This window comes from Chanos chanos, chromosome 9 (assembly GCF_902362185.1).
Source record: "Chanos chanos chromosome 9, fChaCha1.1, whole genome shotgun sequence".
Classification (NCBI taxonomy): Eukaryota; Metazoa; Chordata; class Actinopteri; order Gonorynchiformes; family Chanidae; genus Chanos; species Chanos chanos.
The window spans coordinates 8,428,937-8,447,206 of record NC_044503.1 but is presented as its reverse complement, the minus strand read 5'-3'; the positions used below and the strand labels follow the sequence as shown (position 1 = coordinate 8,447,206).

The window sequence follows — 18,270 nt, the reverse complement described above, 5'->3', positions numbered from 1 at the left end:
ACAATTCGTTCTGATCATGAATACTAATAAAAATCAAGAATGAAACACTTATATTCTGTAGATACACAGACCAATCCAATACTGTGTTGACACTGCTCCCTCAAATATGCACAGGAGAGTTTCAGTCTCTCTCTCTCTTTCTCTGTGCCTCTCTGTCTGCCTGCTTCTCCATCTGTCCCACTCTGTCTGTCTCTCTCTCTCTGTCTGTCTGTGAATCTCACTTTCCCTCTGCTTGTCTTCCTTTCCCTCTGTCTCTCTCTCTCTGTCTGTCTGTCTGTCTCTCTCTCTCTCTCTTTCACTCCTCCTCTCCAAGTGTTACCTAAAACGCAGCGTTCAAACCCTTTGGAGGACCCCCTGTGTCCCTGGCTATGGGGTTGTAATGTACGAGCTGGAGCCTGTGACTGTTACAGTCTTCAGACCTGTCACTCTGCCTTCTCCTATTCCAGTCTGGAGGACTGTCTAAAATCAATGAGAGGTGAGCTACACTCAGAGACGCACACACAACACACACAACCCCATTTTTGCCAACGTCAAGTTACAACTTTCTCTTACTTGAATCAGATTCATATAATAGCTGAAACTTTTCGATGACAGGCGATGAAGAATACTGGCTCGATATGAGAGAGGAGATTTACGAAGATGAGGAAGAAGAGGCGTGCACCGAATGGGGCTGTGAGGTGCAGGGAGGACAGTGTTTGTGTCGAGAGAGGAGATGTAACTCTACTTCATCACTGCTCTCTGAAAACACGTGTCAGGAGATGCTAGGTGAGAATGCTCGTCCACTCTGAAACACTGGAACAAAATCCTGCCAAAAAATATGATAAATACCCATATCTCACATTGTAATCTGATCAAGCAGCTTGTAAAATATCTCAGTATTAGTGATGAAAATGATTTGGATGTTTTCTCTCCCCTGTCCTTAATTTGACCTTTATGTCTCAGACAGGGAAAGCTGTATTAACGTCACTTGTCCTGAGACTCCAGTGCCTTCGTGTCCAAAAGACTCCTTCCTGAGTGAGCAGTACACGTTTCCAGGAAAATGCTGCCCCCTAGTGCCAACTATTTGCACCTGTCTCTTTGAAGACTGTCCGCTAGAGCCACCTACTTGCCCTCCTGGCCGTCGGGTCAAGCTTCTCGGTAGAGGTGATGGACATCCAGGATCCTGCTGTAATCAGTACCTGTGTGTGCAGGATGAGACAGGGTTGGGTGTAGATTGAGAGGAAATCACTTGAAGGTGAAGACAAGAGCTGGTCTGAGTTAGACTGAGCTGGTCTCACCAAAAAAGAAACAGAAATCCAACATTTTTTACTGTCTTAATTAATTAATTAATTAATTAATTAATTAATTAATAATAATAATTATTATTATTATTATTATTATTATTATTATTATTATAACTCATGGCATTATTGTTGCGATTAATTACTCATCGAGATACAAAACTTTCATTGTTTGAAAATGCTGATGAGGAGATTCAACAAGGAATTCAACATTATGAGCTAGAAGTGGAGATGTTCAAAATATGTCTCTGAAAAATAATTATAATACATATACATAATAACTGTATAAATGTAAATGTTTTTTCTGTTACTTTGTTTTTTGAAATTCTGCAATTGGTTTGAATTTCTGGGATTTGGTTTGAATTATTAATAAATGAATTGAAAGTGAAAATAGTACAATATTTCCAGGGCCTTAGAAAGCTAAGGATTCTAGTGCCCAATCATTGCTGTAAACTTCCCAAATTCTTGAAATTCTTGTCACTGAGACGAGAGATTATCCTATGTCGTAGGATTTTGGACTTTGGCACCTCCCATCAGTGTTCTTGGGTCGTAGGTATTACTGCCATTTTTACTCGCAGCTCGCAGTGTGGCAAGAATGTCACTAACACAGTGTTGTTTTGGATAACACTTGAATCAAACGTAAAATGTCTGTACCATGCACGCCCTCTGTCTGTTTCTTTTACACACACACACACACACACACACACACACACGCACGCACGCACGCACGCACGGGGGAGGGGGGGCAGACATTAATACGAAGGAGAAATTAATTAAATGAACATTCTTTAGGTGTGGTCAGTTATGTTATGAATATATATGAACTAGTGAATATAACTTTTAAATGATTATTTGAGAAGTTTTGGATGGTTTCAATCACGATGCGGAACGATAGATACGGCACGGTTTCTGCCGGAACTGCATTCTGGGGTACAAAAATATAGTTCCCAAAATTGCTCGCGTATTTCCGGCCAGCTCAGCGCGTCCGGGGGAGTGTTGTCAAACTGTAATCTATCCCCACTTACATTTTGTACTTTGCTAACCCCATAGTGTGTTAGTGTAGTAAGTGAACTAGAGAGGATTCACGTCAAAATGGTGTTGCTTACCATGATTGCACGACTGGCAGACGGCCTACCCCTAGCCGCGTCAATGCAGGAGGACGAACAGGTTTTACTTCTCTTTCATTACTTTCAGCCACCTGAAATTAGCTTGTCGGCTATGTACATTAGCCACGTTACTGGGTTTAGTACTCTGTTTAGCAGATAGCCAAAGCGTGTCGTGTGAATTGTCATTGTTTTAAAATTACGGTCTCTAGTTCTTTAATGCAAATAGATTATGAATAGTCGAACGTAATTTTCTATACAGCATCACTGACGTTGTCAGTGGTTTTTCATCAGCAGAGGCATTAGTCGGGTAATTTATATCAGCATTTTCTATAATTGATAAGAATGCGAGGTAGCCTTGTAAAAGGTTAAGTATTTAGACTCAAACCACCGCACTTTGATACTCTGAACGTAAAACTCCTTGAAGAACTTGCGTGTTCATTTGAGATGTTTTAACGTTATCCTCTACCCAGCACTGTCATTCTGTGTTAAATGGCGTAATTGTTGACCGAATTCCCCCAGTCTCCCATAGGAGGTGCCAAATGAAGCAAAGGTACCTAAGTGTACTGTGTGCTGAACTAAATGCTATTTGAGGATAAATCGGCTGATGCTGATGAGTCATTCAAGCTGCGCTACATACAGTTTGGATGTGGATTATAGTCTACTGTCTATTGAGTGTGACTCTCTGTGGATGAAGTCTAACATATTTATCATGTTTTTTTTAATGCTGTCATGAAGGGAAGTGAGAAGGTTTGTCCATTCTCAGCTTTGTCGATGGCACTCAGACTCTCTTTAGAGATCTCTACCTATGTTAGAAAACGAAGCAAAACTCTTAAATTCTTCACATTTGAGTGGATATATACTTTGTATAACACTTTCTTTCCTTCTTTCTCTCTTTCTTTCTTGTGTTCAGATGGGTCGAGATCTACAACAGTACCAGAGCCAGGCCAAACAGTTGTTCCGGAAACTCAATGAACAGAGTCCAACCCGCTGTACTCTGGAAGCAGGGTCCATGGCTTTCCAGTGAGTATGAACAGTTGCACTGACTTCAAAATCATATTCCCAGTACAACACACATATGAATAAGTCATGACGTTATGAGATGCTCTGTCTTGGTGTGAGAGATTCTGACTGGTCCCTCTGTGTCTTCTCCTAAGTTACGTCATAGAAAAGGGAGTGTGCTACCTGGTGCTGTGTGAAGCAGGGTTTCCAAAAAAGCTTGCCTTTGCCTATTTAGAAGATCTCCAAGCCGAATTTCACGAACAGCACGGAAAGAAGGTCCCCACCGTTTCTCGTCCTTACTCCTTCATCGAGTTTGGTGAGAGAGACTTTACACTCGACCTGACCCAAATTATCACCTGTATCTGGGGGTATCAGTTTAGTTTGCGTGCCCATGTAATTTAATGTTCTGAAATCGAACTGTGCGGTGCTTCTTTTTGTCTTCTGAACCAGATACATACATCCAGAAAACGAAGAAGTCGTACATTGACAGCCGCGCTCGCCGAAACCTGGGCAGCATTAACACTGAGCTTCAGGATGTGCAGAGGATCATGGTAGCCAATATAGAGGAGGTTCTTCAGAGAGGAGAAGCCTTATCAGGTAAACTCTTGTTTTAGACGTTCCCCTTCGCACACCACCCCCGAAATGGTTCATCAGCCTTGTCAAAATGCTAATCCACTCAGATGAACTCTTCAGCAAGATAAAAAAAAGAGCCCTCAAAGTGAATCGTTCTGTCGTAATCATGCTAGAAATGCACAAATAGATCTTAATGCAGCTACTTTCTAAACAACAGAAAAAATACAGTTATTTCTAGAGTAATGAATATACATTAGTATATACCATATACCAGCATATCAACATTCACTAAACCATATATAATGTGTTCCTCATTTTGTTTCGCTTTGGTTTATGTTCTTATTTTTGATTTCTTTTCTCTCACTTTCGTTTCCAACAGCTTTGGATTCAAAGGCCAGCAACCTGTCCAGTTTATCAAAGAAGTACAGGAGTGATGCAAAGTATCTAAACACTCGTTCTACTTATGCCAAGCTAGCAGCCGGCGGTGTTTTCTTCATAATGCTCATCGTCTACGTACGCTTTTGGTGGCTCTGAGGGGGAAGAATGAAATTGGGGAAACGGGCTTTTAGAGGACCTGACTGAAGGAAAACAAACAAACAGACGAAAACAAAATACCATCACCTTACAAGAGACAACAACAAGCTCATATCCTATACAGTATGAAAGCCCTTTCCTGAAAGACTGTTGAAGTACCACATTACCCCATTTCTTTCCCGTTAACCAATAGATTTGTAATGTAATTATTGATGTTAACAGTTTTATTAGGGATACAGCAGTAAGTTTGTGCTTGCTTGAAGTGAGCTGTGTGCGTGAGTGTGGAGGCGTGTGCATGTGTGCGCGTGTATGCGCTGTGTGAATTGGAGAGGAAGACAGAAAAAAAAAAAAAAAAGATATTTCCTCTGTATGTCTGTATGAAAAACTCGTCCAATGAAATCTTTCCCCATGTCTGTGTCATCTTGTATACTGTACAAATGAAAATTTCAGCAATCTGTTGCAGAGGATATTCCAGATTGAATTTCAGCCCTGTTTTTGATGACTTTGTCTGGTGCAGATTATTTCATTACCGTGATCTAAAACGCCAGTCAACTTTTTTTCTTTTTTTTTTTAATCTCAGTGCGCTATGTTGACTAACTGTCGTATTGTACTCATTAGCACATCTACACATTTTAATTGAGGAGCTTGCAGCTGTTTAAGTTTAAGTCTTGATAAATTTACTCCATGCATAAAATACAAAATCTCAATCAAAGGCTTATATGGTAACCAGTTTTCCATGATACCTGAAGAGACATCTATCAGCATATGTTACCTCTGGTGAAAATAAACAGATTGACACTCAGATGTGTGTTTTTGTTCCCTCTATGTTATACTTTATAGCCAATACAGATATTACATGCTTTACTCTTATAAATATAAAATTCTTAAATTTTTAACTTGCTTAATGGGTAACTGTACACGTTTCATGAATGTGGGACACATAACTGAATTCTCCATTCATAGTTACGGTCAGGATTATTAATGAGAACTGACTTATGTGGTTTACGTTACTGGAATGACCAGAGAACTGGAGGTGGGATTGCTATTAGGTGTGGGGTTCATTAAATGTCCAAATGGTTGATTGTAGCATGACAGTAACCGCCCTGCATATTAAAGCTTCAAAGAATTTCACATTTTTAAAGAATGTTGCAATGTTGCTCTTCCAACCTTTGTAACCATAATGTCCAGTCCTAGCTCAAATTACAGCTGCAACCAAAAGAATTTTGATGTTCAAGTGCTCTGAATATTTTTAACATACTTAAGCTGAAGTCTGCTGTGAAATGTTACAATGACAAGAAGCCAATAACCATCTGTTGTGTATGTAATTCATACTAAGTAAATATTCTTTAGAAACGCATGGCCTGTATGGTCAAGGTTGCTGACTCGTGAGTCTTTTATGTAATCTGGGTTTCTCCAGAAAAAAAAAAAAAAACTCAAACTATTCAATGATATGTTATAGGCCATGTTAGAGAGGACCTCTGTGTAAACTTTGCAAGACAGACTTGGTATTTCTGGGAACTGTCGTCTATTATTCGTTGAGAGTAAGACACGTAACTGAAATAAATAAACGGTCAGACAGACAACCAGCAGATGGCGCTCTATACAAGCGATACTTTGAACAAGGCCGAAATTGGGAAAAAGGATCGAGTTGTTCCGTCCGTACTACGCCTAGTGTCGAATAATAAAAAAGGAGATGGTTTCAGACATAGGGTCTGGTGTTGTAACGAACACGCTGTCAGTTTTGTGGCCATTTACAGAGAGGTTCTGTGGAACTTCACCTTAATTTAACAGAACGCACACAGGAAGTGGGCATAGCAGAAAATGAGAAGCGGCAGAGGTAGCGTGCATAGCTAACCACAGGGCACAGACTCAACTTTTCACCTCTTAGTTTCACTCCTCTTCCCTCAAGGGAAGTAGCAGCTGACCTGTTAAAAGCAATGATAAAGACTGTAACCCACTTTGGGCTTACACTGCCGCACAAGACAGTTGCTGTGTGTCACAGCAGGAAAAATTAAAAAAGAAAGAAAGAAAAAAAAAGAGAGAGATTTGTTGTTTATAACCTCAGACACCTCCATATACAGTGTTATTTTGTTTCTTCCTTGTCTCACCACAAATGTGTCATTTCTCTGTTTACCTGTCAGTGCAGAGTCTAAGGGAGTCTCTCAGTACAGGACTCTCACCCACGGAGAGGAGTCTACCGTATGTCAACAAGCTCAAAATCCTCTCCAGCTTCTGGTAACAATTAGTCACTTTATTCTTTTTTAATCTTTCAAACCTAGACTTTCACATTTGTGTATGCCACATATCTCACATTGTGATTAATTTGGAGTGAAAAAAAAAAAAATTCAAGGACGAGTATTAACACAAAGTGTAACGTATGTATCTTGATTGGGTCGTCTTGAGCCTCAGACTGCAAAAAACACACAGATCTTTGATCTCCTTCCCAATACCCATGCAAAACACACAGAAGCGTGTGCCTCCGACAGAGAGTAACAGAGGTGAAGAGGTGACGTTTATCTTTTTGATGTGTAGATAAGTTGTTTGTATGACTGATACGGATATCTCTGTAACAGAAACAGGAGAGACGGATAAGTGCAAAAAAGAACTTCAACAACATGTGACAGTACATCACTGATAGTACATAACACGACAAAATATTACTTCTTTTGCGTAAAAAAAAAACTACTGATGTGAGGCTAAGAGTGAGGAAAGTCTTGAAAGTGTGTCAAACCAGAACTAAGTGGAAGATTCATATTATCAGTGAGATAAGAGCTGAGCAGACAGGATGACGCACAGCTCCGTCTCTCCTCCTTTCTCCTTCCTCTCCGTGGGTTGCCATGGTAGCCGAGGGTGCATGACAGTCATGTGAAAACGAAGCTGATTGGATTAAAATACTTTGTGCGATCAGGGGTCAGGGGTACTGCACACATACTAAACAATCCGCAAACTGATTAGACACAGGCTACACGCCGGGACTCCCTCACACAGGCTAACATGAGCCACACACAAGACTTGTTGTTTTGTTTGCGTTTAGTTAATGACGGCACACGCTCTGTTAAACTGTCACATGTAAGACCGTATCTCTTTCGTTGTTTGTAAGCTATTACTTTTTTTTCTCAATGTGATTAAAAAAAAATCCCTCTGGTGTTTGTAGACTGTATACCAGCTCCACATACCCTTGGGGTGCAATGATGTTAAAAAAACAAAACAAAAAAATGTCTTAACCATCCATGTGCGTGACTGGAGTCTCTGGTTCTTCTTTTGGGCAATTTTGCAGTTTAAAAGTGTAGAGAGGCATAGATAGATTGATAAAATACAACGCCATAAAGCGTAAGGGAGAAAAAAAAAAAAAACAGACTCACATTGCTTACCTGCGAAAACACATTACTTTTTTGACAAAGGGCCAGAATTAGCTAGGGATTACCTGTCATCCTATTTCATTGTTCAAATTGACTTTTAAATTTTCTCCTCTCTCCTCTCAGCTTTCCTGCTGTCTCCTTTCTTCTTCCTCTTCCTCCTCTCTCACGCTCTCTCTCTCTCCCAAACAGAGTGAAGGAGCAGCTGGACTGCAGTGGACAGGGGTCATAAAACTGGGGGCCAAAAGAGGAAGTTGTGGGGACCTGGTGAGTTATTACCCCCCAACGTACACACAGGGGCCTGAGAACTACCCTCCTCCCACACAGAACCGTGTCAGGTCTGGATCAAGCTGGGAAGCATCACCTAACATATGCACCCTATACTTTACCCCCCACCCCCACCCCCCCCACAACCCCCCCTCGCTGTGTGCAATGAGAACGATAGAGGGTTGCACATCGCATCAATTGCTCATCTGCTGTATGTGTTATAAACAGACTTTTATTTTGCTTAGCTTTTTATTTGCTTCGTCCTCTCACCTAAAGTTTACAGAGTGTGAGATTTTATGGCTGCTATCTCACCGTAAAAACACCGAAGATGTAACCAAGCATCATAAATACTGATATCTACTCTCTCTGTACTAGAATATCTTATTTGTTTAACACTTTAGAGTGTATTATCTATAGGTATATTTCTAAGCATCTCGGGCTGTTATTCACCTGTAAAGTCACTGTAGTCCTATGGAGTCTGATGTTGATTCCACTCTGAGTGTATTATTAGTGTCATATCTGGATGACTGCTCTTCTGTGTGTGACTCTGAGAAAGATATCAGTGGTGTGAATACCAGTCATGCCTGTCCTGTAGCAGCTCGCGAATTTATGACACAATTAACCCCTGGCTGGAGAAACGCCAGGCTCACTCACTTTACACTTTCGCCTTGTCTTTCTCTCCCCGCTTGTGCGTACATGCAGGGTCCCACACACACAAGCACACACTCAAAGACATGTAAAATGAGTCTTTTTTTTTTTTTTTTGGTGCTATTAGGGATATGCGGCTGAAAAGATGGCATGGGTAAACACACATACAACATAAATATAGCATGCATGTCCATTTCTCTCTCTCTCTCTCTCTCTCTCTCTCCCTCTCCCTCTCTCTCTCTCTCTCCCTCTCTCTCTCTCTCTCTCTCTCTCTCTCTCTCTCTGTGGACTTGGTAAAAGGCCACAGACCATGGCCAATCACTTTGACCTCAGTGCACCCTTGCGCTGAAGGGACAGGGCAGTGAAAAATTTCGGTTGGGGTGGGATGTGGAAGGGTCACAGTGAATTTCAACTGAAAGCTATAAACTATACCAGAGGCCAGCATCTCACACACACACACACACACACACACACACACACACACACACATACATTCATTATGGTCTACCAGAGAGGGTTCTGCTATAGATGTCGGTGTCCCACACATCACTAGCCCTTTTCTGATCTTCATTTGACCTTCGTGACCTTCATGGTAATGTCACGCACAGGCACAGACCTTGACCTCGTGTCATTAATGACTGCCTGCTGTTTGGAGTCTTGCGGGGGCCGAGCTTTAGGTCTTCCAGTCAGCCCTCATAAATATGAGTAAAGATATAAAGCACCCGGGAGCCTGCTCATGCCTGTGGGGCCTGGCTTTTCCCACACTACTGTATAAATAGCTCTCGCGCAGTATGACAGCGGACACAACAGCAAATTCCACCCCACCTGTCCCTGCCAAACCCCCAGGTCACCTTTCAGTAGACATCCATCTCCCCGTTTTAAGAACCTCACACCTTCTTCAGTCCACCCCCCACCCCCTTTCCCTGCCCCTCGGTCTACTGGTAAGGCCCCTGCTCCGTGTCTCCGATGCCCAGAGCTGGAACTGGCATCTCTGGCTGAGTGACCACATCTTCAGCATTAACCCTCAGCTCTCACCACTGTGGCACGCCATGACATGACATAAGATTGCAGTTTGTGCAAGGAGAACGTGCACTGCCATAATCCTTTCACGTGCGTGCGTGCGTGTGTGCGTGCGTGCGTGTGTGTGTGTGTGTGTGTGTGTGTGTGTGTGTAAAACCACTGCAAGTTTTTTCGTGTTTTTTTTTAATGCATTTTATATTAACACAACAATCATTAAAAAAGGGTTTTTTTTTATGTGAATCAATAGCAAATTCGCTTGTTTTAAATGAACACTGAGTGTGGAGTTATATGTACACTCTCAGTGTTAATTCTGTGCACTCACTGATTGTATTTATGCTGATAAAAGGGACGTGTATACATGTACGTGTGTGAGTGTGTGTGTGTGTGTGTGTGTGTGTGTGTGTGTGTGTATCTATACTCACGGGTCACTTTATGAGGTACACCTATATTATAGTTACAGCATACAAGTGTAGAATTCCAGGCCATAGCCCATCTGTTGCCTTGCACAGTCTGTCACCCACGCTTTACCCCGTCCATCAATGGCCAGTTTGTGCCCACAGGGCAGCTGTGGACCAAATAGTATTTAGTTGGCACACCATTCGCAACACAACAGTGACGCCAACACAGTAGCAGCGGTGGAGTGGGCATCGTACAGGTACCTAAAGGGTATATGTTTCTAACAGAGGCAGGTATACCACCCAAAAAGGTCACTGAACGTACAGTAGATCCACATATTAAACTCATATACAAGCACTGCTGTAGACTCACACACATAGTATATGCTTCATATCTGGGCAAAAAGTATACATAGCATGTGGTGCTTCTAATCACAGAGGGCAAGAAGCACATAGTGAGAAACACATGGTATAGCTTCTACCCAATACAGGGCCTCAATATGTTCTCAAACTGATACCCACACTCACAGGTCATATTTGTTTGTCCCCTCTGACCCAGTCCTCACATACCTGTAAAGTTAGCAGTATCCCCAGCATGACTGAATGTATTGAGAAATTGGAGTAGCAGATTAGATCAAGATGAGTCACTGTAATACAATGTCAGTCGACTGTGGACAAAAGGTTATCTGGTGAAACGTAAACCATGCATTTTCACAATGCACAACGATAGAAACTCCTGTCTTTCCCGTGTGTCGGAGGCGGTTTTACAGTCAGTCAGGGTCAACGGGGTTTGTTCTGATTCATTTCTTATTTTGGCAGCTCGTCTCAGACCCCTTCCCCACTAGCGCGCACACACACACACACACACACACACACACACACCACAAACCCCGTATCTTGAAAACCAATCACTCTAAGTGTAGATTCCAGGTTGCGTTCAAAAGTAAAAATAAGACATTTTCCGGGGTAAACAATCCATATGATACACAGTAGTCATTAGCATCTTCGATATGCTTTTGTGAAAGTGTAATTGTGTTATTGTAATTAATCAATGGACAGGGTTAAATGGCCCCGGGGGGGGGGGGGGGGGGGGGGGGGGATACTGTACATTCAGACTTTTTTTATGCAACTTGGTTAGCATTTCCCCTCGGAAGTGTAAGGAGGTCACAGAGACAGGGAGATAATCTGCCCTAAATATACCTCCTGCTTCCTGTCTCCCTCTCTCCTATTTCACTTTAAGTGGCATTAGATAGGTGATGCTTCCGACTGGGTATGTGAGAGTGTTGTGACTTATACACGCAGATAGGAGGTCAGGAGCATTAAGACAGGAACTCTAAATCCAACGCACTGTGTGGACTGTGTAGAGTGTGAGAGAGAATAAATAAAAAGGCCTCCATAGTTTTGAACCAATCTCAAGGGCAAAGGATGATTTTGAGATACTGAGACACTGAGATATGAATTCTCTTTCTCTCTCACTTTGTGTCTTTCTTTCTTTCTCTGATTCTTTCTATCTTTCTTTCTTTCTTTCTTTCTTTCTCTCACTCTCTCTCTCTCTCTCTTTCTCTCTCTCTCTCTCTCTCTCTCCCTCCTTCTCTCTTTCTCTGTCCTCACAAAATTTTAGTACTTTCCCCTGGAATGACGAGGCAACAATTTGTTTTGACAAGTTTCCCACGCTAAAATGAACTGGAGGAGGTCTGGAGGTAGGTACGTAATACCAGGGTAATCACTCTTCCATTGCCACCCAGGACCAGTATATCATCCATTTATCTGCCTCCTGACACCCTTACCCAGCGGAATAAATCTGCTGGCTGTCAGTTTGTATACGTGACGACCATGGCAGTTTCGACATGCCGTTCATCCCAAAATGACACATTCACATGCCTGTTTGCATGCTACCGTCAACAATACAAGTCAAATGAGCAAAAGTTTAGTGAAGCATAATTTGCCGTTTTTTTTGTTTTTTTTTTATATTCCATGAGTTTTCCTGAGTGTGCAGGGTGCATATCTTTTCGAATGATATATTGTTATGCGTTTTGTGAACAAACAAATGCTGGAGTCAGACTTTAACCACATTTGTGGTTTGTTACAACCAAGAAAACAGTCAGTTATACATCTGGTTTTCAAAGAAGTACTATGATTACTTCCCATTTTTAATAGCTGTCATAAGATTAGGTCTTCATGTAGATTTTGCTTCCATGCAGATGACTGACAGGAGGTTCCACATACATTCTATGGACGACAGCTTGAGAATGACCTCAGAAGCATCCTTAATCATGTAATCTTCACCTAATCAGTCCGTCCGAACGACTGAAAATAATATACTTTTGCAATGACATTTCTATCTAACATTTAGATGTCTGCATGCAAAACTAGTCACACAAACACATTCAAAACCACACTCACCTTTCACATTGTTAGTTCTACACAAGTGACCCCCATAAACATTGTTCTTCCACCAGAGGCACAGCTGAGACTGACAGAAATTGATTTCATTGAGTAGTCAGTGGAAAACTTCCAGAACTCATTCAAACAAGAGAATTGCAAAATGGGGCTTCAGTTCAATAACGGACTCACTGTATGTTCTTAAAGTGCATAGGCATCAGCAAGTCTGCAGTGAGATGTGAAAAAGCCTAACATCAGTTCTGTTTATCAGTTCTGAAATGAAAGGGTTTTGATGCAATGATGCAAAAAACCTGAATGGAACAGCAGTCAGAGACGTTACTTCTTCTTGCAGTCTGAATATGTTTTGGATGGTCGTGACACTTTTTGAGGTTCTCGTGCTGTTACTACATGACATAAAATGTAGCACATAAAGACTTGTAAGACAAAAGCATTTTTTTTTCTCTTTGCAGTTGGAAAGTTTGCAACATAAATAAATAAGTAACAAAAAAACCTCTACATAATGGTTAGTTTGCCTGCACAGATGAGAGATGAACCACACAAAAGCGAACCTTACAATATCAGCATGTCGTGTTTGGAACCACAACATCATAATAACATTGAAAAAAAAAATAGAATTGATCAAACAGCAGAACGATAACTGAGCATTATAACTGTAGCCATAGACACATCAGGACTTTCTTAAACTGCAGTCCATCCCACTGTAACACCTGTGTAATACAATATAACCACTTAATGTTTTTTTTAAGCTAAGAATTATCATCAACTCCCCAAGCTGTACATTAAAATTGTTATTTGAATATCGATGGAAATACATCACTCAGTAACAGTGCACTCATTGGACATTTGGTTCACAGAGAGTTGTGTTATAAATGAAATCATTAATCTACATCTAAAAAAGCAATTTGATCTCTGCAACCCCTCGTCTCAAAAGAGCGTGTGGACTTTCCTACACTCACGTATTCTATTCTGTTTTAGGGGTTTGCATTGTTCATCTTCTGGACCTGTTGACAAGATTTCACTTTTGATTTTAGATTTTATACTTGAACAAGCACAGAGCTGGCTCTGAAAGCTAGAGAATGTGCTTCTTTTTTTTTTTTTTAACTTCAAAGCTGTTGATCTTGTAATGATAGTCAAGATATAAGGAACAGTCTGCAAAGATAACAGTCCTAAAGAATCGCTCCTCTTTCCCTCGCTTTTCCTGACTTGAGCAATTAGTTAGGTGTTTGTAGCGACTTTGTCTTTGGGTGAGCAGGGGTTTGTGCAGGGGTTAATTGGCCCCATTCGGAGATAAGTCTTTCATCAGAGCACTGGATGTATTGAACAAAGAAAGGCTTGATGTGTTTATTCTGGCTTCTCAGTAGGGGTCCAGTAACGCTGATTGTGCCAGCTGGCATAAAATTGAGGAAAGGCTATTTTAAAAAGTAAATATAACAGCCGACGTATGATGTTAAATTACTCTAAAATGGTAAAAATACAGTCCATTCAAACTGGAATGTAAGACGCCCACACTTGTGGATCGCTGAATTTGTAGAATAACTAAGGCACGTGCATTATGCGTCTATCGTCCGCAGTACAACTTCCTAAAATGTGATATCATTTCTTAACTAAACAAAATAGTTGAACAAGTTCTTTATTTCCCGAGATCGAAAAAGTCAGTCCGACGCTGTTTATTGTAACAATAGGCCTATGTATGTTTGGATGTGACTTCGAATGGAAAGAGAAAATGCCTTCATTTGTCTGGATTGGCATTAAAGTAATCGTTACAGATTTGTTGAGTGATTAAAACAAAAGAGGTGGTCAGACATTAAGGGAGAAGTTCGTCTATTGAGACATTTGAGTGGGTGGGAGCGAGGTGGAGCACCGAATAACGTCAACAAGCGGAATAATGAAAAAAGTATGAACGGGTTAATTTTGAGTCATACGAGGCTTTGAGAAGTTGAAAATAAGGGAAAATTCCTCCGCCGGACTACGAAAAAAAGATGTGTTAATGTCTGTAGTTGATTTTAGAACCTGATATTTGTCAGTTTTAAAATAAGATATACTGTTTTCATTTATTTACTTTGAAAGTAGGTGGGTCGCTTTATTTTAAATGGCCACTCTGCGATCACTTTGAAGGCAGACCACTGACTATAGATCCATCTGTCACTTCAGCGGAAGGACATTTCTGACTTCAGTGACGGGGTAGGGGAAGAGAGAAGTTAAGAAACTTAGACCTCGGCAGAGAACTATGAAAAAATTAAAAATAACTTCATAATTACGGATTAAACAGCGCAAACCTGAAGATTCAAGTGTGAGTGAGACTAACATTTGTAGACACGGTGGATGAAAATCAACTATTTTTTAATCTTTTTTGAAGTTACATTTGCGCTAACCTGAAGCGGAGCACAGCCTCGCGCTGGCGACTCTATGTGGATTTTACAGAAAATATGGGCCAATTACCCGGTATCACTTCGGGCAGAGTAATTTTCCTCCTTATTTGCTGCCTCCACCTTTCATTTGGTAAGTGTTTTTTTGTTGTTGTTGTTTTGTTTGTTTTGTTTCGCTTTGAGCGCATCTGCTGTGTGTTTAAGAAAAGTTTTACGAATTGCCCGATTCTCACGGAGCTTTGCATCTTCAACCTGGGGTACGAAGCATCACTGCACGCGTTTCCTCGGGAGACTGATGTGATTCTATCTTTTAATTGTTACAGTTGGATCAGCATTTGTTTTTACAACTTGTTTGGTGTTGGACCATGTTAGTCATTTGAACTTCTGTATTATGGAATAAACAGAGCTTTTGTTAAAAGGGTTTACAGAAGTGAACGTTTTTGACTTTCAGCCTCTGGAGTTACAGTTAGCTGAATAGCTTAGCTTGCCTTTAAAAGCGACTTAAAGCTAGCCCGTACTGATCTTTTTGAAAGAACAGCACAAGAACACTGTGTTGATAATACAGAAATTTTTGGACTTTTCCCCTAAAATATCAACACGTTGTCTGTATATAATTATCGGTGTATTATTTTTACGTGAATGAGCCACCCAAAGTTACGTTGTGAACTTGAGTTGGTTGTGCAGTAGTTCTCACCGCTGCCCAGATGTGAGCTAAACGGAGCTTAAGCATGTCTACAGCTATTATTCGTGAGAAAGGAATTCAAAATGGATACTGCTGCAGAAACATAACGGTGGCAGTATGTTCGAAAGTTACGAGTTCTCTCGGGTTCAGGGTAAAACAGGATTCCAGAAATGTGTATAATGTCCAGCTTGTAGATAAAAATGCGAAAAGGTTATTTTTGCGTTTTGCAGTCTTATGACAGTGTGGTCAAAGTGGGTCGTGATTTTCTAGGAGTTTCGAAAAGAATTAATGTTAGCTACGGTGATTATTTAGAAACTGTAACAAAGCTGTCATTATTCGGATTTATATGAATTACCAAGCTATTTCTTTTTGTCCTTGTTTCTCACCACCTGACCACTGTTTATTTTTGTTGTATAACTTTTCTGCTGGTTTCGTGCCCAGCGTGGGTCACAAACGCTAGAAAGTGTCGTTCAGCCGTTTTAACTTGGTAGATTTTAAGCACTTCTTTGCTTTCAGCTCATGCATGTGAGTCGCATTTTCGTTGTTTTATAACGACCTGATGCCCTCGGAGTAGAAGAGCTTCACAAAGGAAAACAAGACAATATAGAATGGCTTCGGGCTGGGGAAGAAGCGACTGGAATGTTGCTGTTGGTGTTGCACATTCCTCTCTTTCTTTGCCTCTCTCACTCTCTCACCCTTTCACGTTCCCTTGCTTTTTCACACACCTCACACGTTCAGACACACTCATAGAAAGCTCATTGTCACAATGTTGCAGTCTGTCCATTGTATTAACCAGGGGGATGTTGCTTGTTGTTGTTGTTGTTGTTTCTGTATTAAATATCAAAGCTTGTCTGTGTGAATGTATGAGGGGGCACGTTTTTCCTTTTGTGTGTGTAGCACACAACATGACGTTGCCCTCATTGTGTGGGTTGCCACCAGTTCCATGTATTTACTCAGGCCAGACGGCATGCGTGTGTGCTGAAAAGCCCAGTCATTGTCTTTTGCTGGTGAGCTGCTTGTTTGTCAGCATGACCCAGAACTGCTCCCTGGTGTGAAATGGGATTTATCCTCATCGCGGCTCCCACCACGCAGAACACAAGCGCTCGCTTATTGACCGACCCACAGTCCTGCATATCTGCAAGCTGAATCTTCCCACCGCTGGTGTCTGTGGGTGCTCTAATCATCAGCATCACCCTAGCACATTCCCTTTCCCGCTCCTTCCCCTTTTTCTGAATCATGCTTTATTGAGGGTCGTGCAGCAAAGAGCTTTGGAGAGAACGGTTTAACCCATATGCATGGACGTCTGTGAGAGTGGGTCAACCTCCAGATGTAGTGTCACTAAAGCCGCCGTCCCCGTCTGCACCGGGGCGACAGAAGTGAGACATGGAGTCGCAGCCACACACTTAACGACACATACACGTACACACACGCACACACACACACACGCAGGCAGCCGAACAAGAGTGTGAAGTGCTGATGGTATTTTAGGCTGCAGTGAAACTGAGGAAGAGGTCAGTGAGGAGAGAGTAGGGCTCGCTGGTGTCTTGAGATTAAAAGCGTGGCGTTTGTGCCATTGAGCAGTGCAGAGCAAGTTAACAAATTAACAGGGAATTAAGAGTTCCTGCATTTACTCCGGAGTAATCCTGGCACCATTTGGTGTGAGGTGCTGTGCCAATGTGTGTGTGTGTGTATGTGTGTGTTTGTGTGTTAAACAGCTAACAGAACAATGGCCTTCTCTACATACATGCCATACACACTTTCGTTTCACTTATTTTTATTTCTTTTCAGTATGGATCAGAAACTCACTTAGTATTGTTTTCTTTTAGTATTTTTTTCAATGGTCAGAATCCATGGAGGCTCAACTGATTTGCGCCAGGACTAGCTTGTGAAAGTAATTTGTTTCAAGCCAAGACTTTAGGTTTGAGTCATTATAATTAAGGATTTGTAAGAATGTTGTTAAACTGAAGAATTACAGGTTAATACAGGTTTCAACCTTTGTAATATACACTAAAATCAGATGAAATATATTCTTTTCGTCTCAGATTTTTGGCAGTATGATGGAATTTGATATCTCATATTACACAAAATAAGACTGTCAGCTAAACAGTGCTTTTGTCTTGTAAGCCTCACTAGAACGTGAAGTCCATAACCTCTGTGTCAGATGTAAAGACTGTGCTGTCCAGCTTTGGATCAGTTCTCTGTATGTTACTCCTTATGGTGTTGTAAAATTTGGGTGGAACTTGCCTCTGAGTAACGTCAGTCCTTTGCTGAGACAATTACAGAAACCGTAATTCAGAATAACTCTGTACTGGATTAGGATCAGTAAAGTTACAGATTACACAAATAACAAATAAGCATCCATGGATGTAGTATTAGTTGTTTGTTTTGATGGCAAAGGGAACTCGCGGAAGTGGTCTTGCTCGGGGAAGGAAAGGTTAACTGGTGGACGAGAGAATAGCAGGCAGTGTTGTTGTGCCATTGGCAAGAGTAATCTTAGTATTGTTTTCAAGCATAATTCTGTGGTTGCTAGGTTGGCAGGTTTACCAGTGCACTGAATTTCAAATTCACTGGTTTTATGAAGTACAGTGTTTTTGCAGTGTTGCCTGACATTGTTTAAAAGCCAAAATATCTCCATATACCT

At 41.2% G+C, this 18,270-nt stretch overlaps 1 protein-coding gene across 2 annotated transcripts; it reads left to right on the top strand.

The window, feature by feature from the left end:
* The first annotated feature begins 2,266 nt into the window (after positions 1-2,266).
* On the top strand, positions 2,267-5,294 carry sec22bb (SEC22 homolog B, vesicle trafficking protein b). 2 transcript variants are annotated; one of them, XM_030784101.1, is made up of 6 exons: positions 2,267-2,447; positions 3,122-3,133; positions 3,297-3,406; positions 3,541-3,701; positions 3,836-3,982; positions 4,338-5,294. In XM_030784101.1, exons 1-6 carry the CDS (start codon positions 2,373-2,375, stop codon positions 4,490-4,492), a joined length of 660 nt encoding a protein of 219 aa, XP_030639961.1. In that variant the 5' UTR covers positions 2,267-2,372; the 3' UTR covers positions 4,493-5,294. The 2 variants fall into 2 exon arrangements, with proteins under 2 accessions (XP_030639961.1, XP_030639960.1); XM_030784100.1 differs by lacking the exon at positions 3,122-3,133.
* Positions 5,295-18,270: the final 12,976 nt, after the last annotated feature.